Raw genomic sequence first — 11,452 nt, forward strand, 5'->3', positions numbered from 1 at the left:
TAAAGATAAAGATGGGCTGGTGAGTCTCGAAGCAAACATACTAACCTGGACTCAGCAAATGAACTAGATGCAAATGAAGATTGTAGCAGCAAAGGAGGAGACAGTTGGGATTGATGTTTTTGGATTATCTTATATTGAGGAAAAATTAATTGAAGAAGCCAATGCTGGAATCAAACATGCTAAGATTGCTCGCGACTTGGAGAAAGATATGAGCAAGATAAAGGCTGAAGATATAATGAATGATATGAAGATTCCACGTTCTAGATACGCTTTGAAAGCATAAAGAATGAGTTGAAATATTGAATTTCTTGTTCTCTATGACTCTTCCATTTTGACACTTCTGAATGAACACCATTTAAGCAATATAACTTCCTGCATATCATCATCCTTCTGATGTCTTAATTTCTTGCAGCATAGGCTTGTACTTCTTCAAGAATTTTCCATTTACTCTTAGAATTCGATTCTCAATACCTAATTCCTCAATCTCATAAGCTTTATTTGAGAATACTTGGTTAATTTGAAATGGTCCTTCCAAGATTGGTGACCATTTTCCTAAGACTCTGTACTTTCGATCCACATGTAGAATTACCTTTGAGACATAGTCACCAATTGCAAAAACTTTTGCCTTAACCTTTTTGTCGTAAGCCATAGTTATCCGCTCTTTTTGTCTAGTGAGAACATTTAAAGTAAATAACCTCTCTTTTCTAGATCGACCAATTCGTCCATCATCATACTCCAATAATGGTGGACTGGAATTTCACCTTGCCTTTGAATTCTTATTGACTGTAAATATATCTTAGCAGACAAGACTGCATCATGGCCAAATGTTAATCGAAAGAGTGTAGAGTTAGTTGCCTCCTTATGAAATGGTTGACAAGCCTAAAGTGCTTGGTCCAAAGTCTTATGTCAGTTCTTTGGCTTTTGACCCACATGTTTCTTAATTAGGCCAATTATAATCTTATTCGCAGCATCGACTTGACCATTTTCCTGAGCATAGTAAGGGGTAGAAGTTAGAAGTTTGATTCCTGGTTCTGAAGCAAACTCAACAATCTTTCGACTAGTGAACACTGAACCTTGGTATGTGGTTATATTTTCAGGAATTCCAAGCCTACACATATTATGACTTTTAATTAATTGATCATAGCATCTTTATCAACATTTGTCAAAGGCATTACTTTGAACCATTTGGTAAAATAATCGGCGCCTACTAAGATGTACTTATGACCCTTAGATGATGTAGGTCAAATTTCCCCAACTAATTCTGATGCCCAACCTCTAAATGGCCAAGGCTTAATAATTGCATGTAACTCATTGACATGAACATGTTGGATCCCTGCATGCTTTTAACATTCTTGACAGCCTTTGGCAAACTCTATGCAATCTTCTATCATAGTTGGCCAATACACACCTTGTCGAAATAAAAGTCGCTTGGGCTCCAAAAGATCCACTATGGACATTGAAAATTTCCAAATAGGTTTCAACATCACTAAAACATTTCAAAAAATTCCTTCTGGAATCTTTTTGAACAACTCGTTTCTAATAATGGTGTAACTAAATGCCTTATATTTGATCTTCTGATCTGTTGTCCTTACTGGATTTTTCAAAAACTCTAAAATTGCTTTTCACCAATCATTTTTCGACAAGTTGTCAATGGCTAAAATTTCGGGATTTTGGAAATCTTCTAACCCTTTTGCCCCATCAGTTTTGACGTTTGATGATTTTAAGGGTAGAATACTGGGTGAACTCAACTTTTCTTTGACTTCAATTATTTATTCCAGTTTTTTCTTTTGAGACCTTAGATCCTGAAGCAATCTTAGCTAAGTCATTAGCTTCTTGATTCTTCAGTCGAAGCACGTGTTTGATGTTCATTGAACCAAATCTCGTAAATAGTGAATTAGCCGTGACAAAGTACATAACCAAATTCTCTTTGATGCAGTTATATTCTTTTGTCTACTTTTTCACAACCAATTATGAGTCGCCCTTAATTTCGATTGTTCTTGCCCCCAAGTCTAATAGTATCTTAAGGCATGCTATCAAAGCTTCATATTCAGCTTCATTATTCGAGCAACATCTTTGGATTTTGAAATTTAAACTTGGTTGAGATTTCTTTAGGGGAAATAACTAGAATTCCAATAGGAGTTCCATCTTTATGTCGGGAACCGTCGAAGTACAACCTCCAAGGCTTAAATTCCACATAGTTTTATGGTACTTCGACTATTGCATGATCTACAATAAAATCAACAACATTTCAACTATTTATGACCTTTAAAAGCGCATATGTTAAAGAATACTCTGTCAAGACTAAAGTCCATTTTCATACTCTACTATGCAAAATAGGCTTCGACAATATATGTTTAATAACGTCAAATGAAGACTTTTGCATAAAACTCAACAAATCCAAAAAATACATATTATTAATTCAAATTTTTATCCTTAAATCCATCACAAAAATTTAAAAAGAAAAATAAAGCCCAAATACAAAATATGAGAAAAAAATTGTTTTACGCCTATAATATACGACATCAACATTGACTAACGATCCTTTTAACTAACATAAATACTACTAAATTAAAAAAATTCATGAATTTGATTACAACTTTTTAAAATTTAGTAATTTATTTAGACAATATCTCAATCTATCTTATAATACTCTCAGATAATTGGCAAAAATTTATTTTTTTCTCTCCGTTTTCGGAGTTGTATTTTCAAAAACATATTTTTATTTAACGTTGAATTGTTCTGTAGATGCATGTACGAAATTGATTCCGTAGATGCACATACAAAACAAATCAATATTAAATAAAAAAGTGTTTCTGGAGATACACCTCCGAAAACAAGGAGTATTTTTGAAAATACACATTGTACGTGAAAAACCCAAGGGGTGTGTGATGAGAGAATTTCTTCGTTTATTTCATCGTGTATATTATTATTATTATTATTATTATTATTATTATTATTATTGTTATTATTATTATTATTATTATTATTATTATTATATATTCTTGATAATTTAAAATATTAAATATGTGTTTGGGTTTGGGGAGGTAATAACCGTCCCCGACCCACCCCGTTGCCATTCATATCCGGCGCAATTACATTTATGCTCTTTGTTTCCGCAGATATATCTCCGGAAGCAAATTTTGTTCACAAAAATTTAGATTTTTCCGGAGATGCATCTACGAAAGTATTTGAAATTGAGAAACATTTAAGAAAACTCCCAAATAATCAAGTTAAAAAAAGTTTCCTTAGATGTATCTACCGAACAAATCAACTTAAAATAAAAAGAAGTTACTTCCAGAGATACACCTCCAAAAGCACATTGTGTGTGAGAAACCTATGAGGTGAGATAAAATATTTTTAAAAAAATTAATTAAACTTTATTCTAAAACATAATATTAATTTACTTAGGGGTAATTAATACTAATATACTGAGAGAACTATAGTTAATTACCCCATCTAGTTCAATTTTTTGGATCTCACTTACCCCCCAAAAATTGAATTAGACAGAAACCAAAAACTGCGCAATCTTTCTAGGGTTCTTAACCCTTCACTCTCTCAACTCCGAATTTCACTCTCTTTGCTCATCTTCAGGTATCTTTATCTTTCCAATTTCACTTTCTTGTTCTAATTTCACTTTATTTTCTTGCATGTAACTGTGTATTAGAGAAACTTCACTGTGATTAACCGATAATCTTTCAATCTTTTAGGAATTATCGTTTGTGTGGAAATGGACGCGGAAGAGCATGTGAATGATGTTCCTTCTTCCGTGGGAATTTCTGGTTCTGAAGGTGAAAACAACAGTGTCAAGAACATGGAAATAAGTGATTCTGTGGTTGAGGTGGAAAAGCTGGAAGCTGAAAAGTCAGTTCAAGCTGAAGAAGAGAAGGATTTGGATTTGCAAGTGGATTTGGAGTTGGCCGAGACGGTTGTGAAATTGGAGGAGGGAGTAAGAGAAACAGTGCATGCTGCTGAGACTGTTAGCCTTTCTATCAAAGATGAAAGTCCCAATGAAACCGTTGAGATTGGTAGAAGAGGTATACTTTCTTTCTGTGAGATTCTCTTTTGTCTGTGCTGTTTTCTTTTGTGATTTGTTTACTGTAGTCTCTTTTAATTAGTTCCGCGATAATGGTGTTTGAGAATCTATCAGAGCAACAAGTCTGTAATTTCAGTGAAAGCAGTAGTTTGCTTATAGTTAACTACAATTTATTATTTCTTCCTCTATCTGAACTATGTAGGCGTCTTCCTAGTTCTACTTTGGTGTATTATGGATTGAGTTTCACAACTACTTTGGAAAAGTTGTATTGTATCCCTGGTTTTCATGTTACCCCTACTGTAGTCTGTTTCATTTATATGACATATATCTGTTTCAGGTGTTAAAAGAGCCCGGATTACTGTTGAGGATGAACACGAGCCTTCTGTTCATTTTATTTACAAGTCTTTGACAAGGTTTGTGGTATTGCCTTTTTCTACAGGTTGCTGCGAACAAATTCAAAGCAAGGGACATTATTGACTCCCCAAAATAATATGTATTTTAGTCCCTACAAAATAATGACGAGCTTTCGAGTTTGGTCCCTGTTAAATTTCAATTGAAATTTCGGTCCTCCATGATATTGCAGTTTGTAAAAATAATTATTTTGAAAACGTTTTACAAAAAATGGATATTTTTAGCCCTCAAAATAGTCCATATAAAATGCAAATAGGGACTAAAAGTGAAAAAGTTATTTTGAGGAACTAAACTCGAAAGCTCATGATTTTGTAGGGACTAAAAATATATTCAACCCTTTTATATTACAATAATATCCAACCTTTGCTGTTTGGTTTTCACTTGTTGAAATTTGGACTTGTGTTTGAACACTTTTCAGAGCTAGTAAAAAGAAACTTGAGGAATTACTGCAGCAATGGTCCCAGTGGCATGCTAAACATGTTTCCTCATCCAATGTAAGTCCAATTGATTTAAAATTTTTCAGTAGAGAATATTTCCTTTCCCTAGTAATAAATAAGTGAGTAAATAGAGGATACCAAATAAAATAACATGACAAGAAAACATGCAATTACAGTGGAAACGTGAAGAGTGAAGACAAGGATTTTAAATAAAGTTAGAGTCTGCAGTTGTTGAGCTATAATCCAAATACCTATGAGCGGCTTCTCTTGAAAAACCTTAGTACCCATGATTGACTTTCTGTTTCTAACCAAGCATGAAAGATCATTGAATATTTGGTGTTTTGTCAGATCAAACAGGCCCACTTGCGCTATTAAGAAATGGCTGAAATGCAATTTATGCTGTTTTAGTTATCCACTGAATTATAGAAGTTGAGAATGTTTTTCTGTGCAGGATCCTAGCACCATGTTGGAATCTGGTGAGCAAACGTTTTTTCCTGCTGTGTGTGTTGGACATGAATCGACATCTTCCGTGGTGAGTATTCTTGGTCTGTTTTTGTGAACTTGCATAGCTTCAGGCTGTGAACCTTTTAATTCCATTACTTGGAATTTTTGTTCTCTATCTCTAGTTTCAAGGTCTTAGATTGCTGGAGTTGTAGGGATGGTGTTTACAGTAAACATTACAGAGTGAAGCATGCATACACTGAATTTTGTAATATTTCCTTCATCTGTTATTAATACTATCTCTTGCTTAACTCTTGTTCAAGTTTGACATGCACTTTATCATTCTATTCATTTTCAGTCAGTATTCATACTATTGTATTTGTTTTCTAAGTGCCTTCATTTCTACATTCTAGTTAATGCATTTTATGAGATTTCTAAGGTAGTTGTTTGAAGCCTATATGCGACATAGTTATGCCAATAATCATTACAAGGATAATAAGCATGATATTATGTACTGTCTCCTCTTGAGGAAACAGTTATTGTTCACGGCATCAAATATATAACTTCCCCCCATTTATTTAATTTGCAGTCGTTCTGGATGGAGAATCAGACAATGAATGGTATTAACACAGATGTTAGTCCTATAGATGATAGTTCCGTGCCTCTATATGATCGCGGATATGCTTTGGGATTGATTTCAGCTGATTTTTCAAATAAAGCGGACAGGTATGCGCATTTACGTTGTATTATTTAAGGATGAAGTGGCATGGCTACTGGAAATATCTATTTTCTATTGGTATTAATACAAACGAATTTTCCCAAAAGCTTAAGCTGTTATTGCAATTGATTGAAAGTGTGTGGATGATATATACCCGCTCACACAAGATCCCTTTGGGCTTAAATCATGGACAATATGCACAGTCTAACTTGTGCTGAAAATTTACTTTTATCTAGAAGAACTAGAAGAATGGGGGTAAAAAGGATTGAATTCTAAGCCACAAGGGATTGTCATGAAAATACTATCCAAAAAGCTTTATTATTAGGCAAAAGATAAATGAATGTTTTATATTATATCGCTATCACATCCCCTGATACAATGTCCTTTGGGATCTGAAACATGGACAGTGCTGCAGGGTAAAAAGATCGAACTGGCAGTAAGGCTTTTATTAGAATAATGGTACGGCAATAATCAAACTGTAAAACCCATATTATCCCAAAAGCTTCTGCCATAGGGTGAAAGCACATGAATGGTTTATATCACAATTTTCCAGCCAGGTTGTATCTTGTCTGTCAGTAATTGCAATAATTGGTTTTCATGGAAAAACATAGTTTAGATTACGTGATGCAAACGCTAATTCTTATTTCTAATTTCTACTTAATGTAGATTAAACATTGACTAATCTATATATATCTCATTAGTACCTTATATTTTGGACAGTTGTGTTGACTATTTTATTAGGATTTTAGAAAGAAAGCTTGTTTTAATTCTTTATGGAAATGTTAATTCAGGTTCTATAGGATCTGGTAACTAATCCCACATGCTTGATATTATTAGGTATATGGTTATTATGGGAAAGTGAGAGAGGACATGCATTTAAAAATGGGAGGGAATAATAGAAGTGGTCTGGAAAATTAGTCATGGCTTGTGGGAGAGGCTAGAAATTCAAATTCTCTGGAGAATGTCTTCTTTTCTTTATTTTGTCTAAACTGCCAGGACCTAATATCACTTTTATACATGCTTTAATCTTTTTCTGTTAATGTGGTACTGGTATTTGTCTCTATTTATTTTTTTAAACGGCCAAACTTACAATTCTATGCAAGTCTACCTGAGTTTTAGTTTTTGTAACCAGACTGGACCGGACTAGAGTACTAATCACTTCCCGTGGAAGATCCACAGGGAGGTCCAGTGACACTTTTTTTTTTTTTTTTAAAATTTGTATTTTGAAATTGCAGCAACTAGGTGGCATGTTGTGTTTGAGCAGAGAAGGATATAAGCATTATCCGTGTTGTTGTTATGTGGTTATTGGGGCACCATAATAATGTTGTGTTAAGAGCACCCAAATATAGTTTTTGGATTATGAATGTCTATTATGGATTCTTATGGTCGGATATATTTACTTCCTTCATACTCCCTCCGTCCCACAATGAGTGACCCTTTTGGAATAAAATGATGTCCCAAAATGAGTGAGCCATTTCAATTTTCAATACACTTTTTCCAATTCTACCCTCTAATTATTAAAAAGTTCACCATTTCCAATACATAATAAGGGTACTATAGTAAAACCAATATTATCTCTCTTACTTTTTTACATTTTTCTTAATCTGTGTGAAATGGTGTGCCGGGTCACTCATTGTGGGACGGAGGGAGTATTTTGTATGTTTTGTTCTATCTAGTGTCTCAAAGACTCAAAGTACCTTTTTTCATGCATCTCTTGTTATGGTGGTATGTTTCTAATAGATATGGATAATTTAATTACGCATAAAAGAGTTCCTTTTCATTCATTTACTGTAACTGCCATTGCCACATTCCTATCTGGGAACAAATACCTCTTGCTTGCATCACAGTTTGTGCCGTCTTTGATTTTTTCTTTTTCTAATACTGCAGTGGTCTGGAAATCATAGATGCTCCTTCCAGGTGTTTCAATTGTGGTTCATACAGTCACGCTTTAAGTAAATGTCCAAGGCCTCGTGACCCCACCGCTGTCAATAATGCTCGCGATAAACTTAAATCCCGACGCAACCAAAATTCTTCTTCTCGTAATCCTACTCGATATTATCAGAATTCTCCTGTTGGAAAGTATGAAGGTTTGAGGCCAGGCGCTCTTGATGATACCACACGTCAACTCTTGGGCTTAGGGGTAAGAGTTATTGAAAATGTTATATATTTTATGTATTAGAATTTAGAATACATTTTTAATCGTTAATTCTTAATTTTTGAATGGATTGAGAAAGTTGTTTTATAGGAAAAGGAAAGATGCGAGGTAAAATTTAACTAGGTGATAATACTACTAATAGGATATCCTTAATAGTCCAAAGTAGTTAGAAAAATGATATTACTCAAGAACAAATCAACAATACACCAAAGCTGCACAATATCTACATATTGGACATATCATCTATGTTTAGATAATGGCATAATGCAGAACACTAAAGAGGATCTATGAACAGTTGAACTCAGCCTGCTGATGCCGTGTGTGTGTACACAAATATTGGATTAAATATATAGTATCATATGTAAAATATAGTAGGTTTAGCAGTGCAGGTGGTTTATGGTTCAACTGATATCTTGCCATTCTACTACTTTTATCACCAACTTATTATTAGTAATAACTAATAACAAGTTAGTAACAAAAATTTTCTTTAAAAAAGTTAGTTGCAAAATTGGTAGAATAGCAATATCGGTTGTATCTTTTTATTTGGGTGTTATACAGTTTGGATTTTGAAAAATGCTATATTATGAATTTCATAGTACTAATGAACAGTGAAGGAAGATATGTTTTGAGATTAATTGATTGAGTTAGATGAGTTCTACACATGACGAATACATGCATTCCCATGATTACTAAGGTTCGAATGCTTCTTGGAGTTAGTTATCTATTTGTTGATGTGTTAATTTCAACAATTACATTTAAACTACTCTCCCTCAAGCTGAAGCTTATATATACAAAATATTCAACTTGTCACCGATGTAAGCTATTCTTGGTCAGTGCCTCAGTGGATTGATAAGGAGATCAGCCATTGCTAATTTGAACTAACAAAGGAAGTAATAGTCTCTCCGAAAATAACGTTTTTTGGGATTAAAGACCGCTCAATCTCAACATGTCTGGTTTATCCATTGAAGACTGAATTTGAAGAAACATGAAGTATCTGCGTGATTATCTCACTCACTAGCATGATAGGGCCAATTTCACAAAATTTTAATACCTTCAATAGCCGCTCTAACCATGGGTTTATAAGTAGTGAGATTCATGGGAAGCATCTCACCCCAACACTAGATCTAGCTAGAACATTTTAAATATTAGATCCAACCCAATCAACATTAGAGTAAGCAACAGTATTCTCACTTTATTTGCTTTTTCAGTTTCTCTTATAAACAGTGAAGGAAGATATATTTTTTGATGAATTGCTTGAGTCGAAGTCAATATAAATACATTCAATTATTTACAAGAAATAATAAATGAATAGAAAATTTCCTAGACTACTAAGATTCAAATGCAAATTGGAACTAGTTTTCTATTTATCAACGTGTTAATTTAAAAAATTCCAACTGTTGTCTTACGATTTTACGTATGGTGGACTATAACTAAACTATCGAGAACAGAATTCTGTGGCAGGATTTTATCTTTATAAATTGTTCTTTCCGTGATTATGCAGGAACTTGATCCGCCTCCATGGCTTAACAGAATGCGTGAACTAGGATACCCACCAGGATATCTTGGTAAAAAACATTTCTTTGATCCTTAACTATAATTTGTTTGTGTGTTTTTTTAATTATTGTTGGAAAGCTAACTAAGAAAGCAACAATGCATAATAAATCCATTAGGCTAAGCTGTTTTTTTTGAGTTAAAACGAACACGAAACTTCATACGCAAGAGAAGTTTAAATGGTTGAATTGTTGTATTTAAATTGCATCTGATAATCTTTTATAGCTCTGAAAAATGTTGATTGCTTCTGACAGTTATTGAATTAGTCTTTAAACACTTACAGAGTTGTATTGTTATTTCTATATTGTTGTCTTTCCTATTTTTATTGTTTTTGGTTGATATTTGCTGTCTTTATATACCCGTCTTTGCTTTCCATTTTTCTTATTTGGTATTGTTATCTTAACTCGTATTGGAATTCAGATGCGGATGATGAGGATCAGCCTTCTGGCATAACAATATTCACTGATAAGGACATGGCTGAAGAGGAAGACGGTGAAATTGTTGGAGCAGATACTTCAAAGCCAAAGCAGAAAATGAGCGTTGAATTTCCAGGAATAAATGCTCCTATTCCAGAAAAAGCCGATGAAAGATTGTGGGCTGATAGAGCTGTAGTACCCTCAATCTCGTCAGATACATCAAGGAACTGGTTACAGCAGAGATCACAGAGTTTTGGTAGCCGAGGACATCATCATGAGCAGAGAATAGGCGACTTAAGGGATGATGGTCCTCCAGGGGACCCAGGACTCAGGTCATCACAATTTAGTTTTCAGCCTAGGTTTGGTAGTGGCCATGTTTCTCCGAACTCAATGGCAGACTGGAGTAGTAGAAGAAATCCTTTGCATGAAGAAGAGTCACCAATGCCATTTTCATTCCATTCTCAATATTATTCAACCCCAGAGAGGCATTTTTCTCCATTTGAACGAGATTCTGGTAGTAGCAGACATGGAAGCCGGAGTTCTGGTAGCGTGTATGACAGAGAGAGAGATAGAGATCTTTCATCTCGATTTAATGATAGGCGTCCGGAAGACCGTCATTATCATAGTCGAAGGTGATAGTTGAAATTGCATTAAACATAGCTATGCGTGAGTTCAGATTAGCACTTGTAGAGCAACAAACTTGATCGACTCAACTGGATAGATATATTCTTTACCATTTCATCCCATAGGATAAAGTTTCTAACAAACCAAGCATATTGGTAGGTTATGAAGATGCATTTTATCATTTTCAAACATTGGAATTGTTTACACACCTGTTAGGGACAATGACGTGTGCAGAGTTCTAAGCGAATTTTGGTAATTTTGTGTGCACTATTTTCTTTTGTGGTTAGTTGCTTACTTAACTCTCATTTGCTTATGCAATGAATTATCAGTTCTAGAACTGATGACTATATGATTAGCGGTTTATGTGTTTAGGCCATGTAGTTTGTGAGATATTTTTGCAACAGAATATGATTTTATTTGTGAAAGAAGAATTATAACTATGCTGTAGTTTTCTATGCTAGTTATGTATGTTAGCGAAGAATTTTTTTTTTAAATATCCAGTTTTTTAAAAAAAATTTCAAAAATAACAAAGTTTTCAAATAAATTACAAAAATGTTTTTTTTTTTTTTAAGATTAACACGTTGTCGCCTGGGGGGTGGCGACAACGTTTTGGGCCTAAGAGGTGTCGCCAGTGGGCCTGGCGCCTCCTTTGTATTGTTTTGGTGT

The 11,452-nt window shown here is 34.1% G+C and overlaps 1 protein-coding gene across 1 annotated transcript; it reads left to right on the forward strand.

The window, feature by feature from the left end:
• The first annotated feature begins 3,447 nt into the window (after positions 1 to 3,447).
• LOC131652912 (uncharacterized) lies at positions 3,448 to 11,149 on the forward strand. The gene is made up of 9 exons (XM_058922902.1): positions 3,448 to 3,591; positions 3,708 to 4,034; positions 4,371 to 4,446; positions 4,863 to 4,938; positions 5,333 to 5,413; positions 5,912 to 6,048; positions 7,928 to 8,180; positions 9,697 to 9,760; positions 10,167 to 11,149. Exons 2-9 carry the CDS (start codon positions 3,728 to 3,730, stop codon positions 10,796 to 10,798), a joined length of 1,626 nt encoding a protein of 541 aa, XP_058778885.1. The 5' UTR covers positions 3,448 to 3,591; positions 3,708 to 3,727; the 3' UTR covers positions 10,799 to 11,149.
• Positions 11,150 to 11,452: the final 303 nt, after the last annotated feature.

The sequence above is a fragment of the Vicia villosa genome, linkage group LG2 (assembly GCF_029867415.1).
Source record: "Vicia villosa cultivar HV-30 ecotype Madison, WI linkage group LG2, Vvil1.0, whole genome shotgun sequence".
In the NCBI taxonomy this organism is placed as follows: domain Eukaryota; kingdom Viridiplantae; phylum Streptophyta; class Magnoliopsida; order Fabales; family Fabaceae; genus Vicia; species Vicia villosa.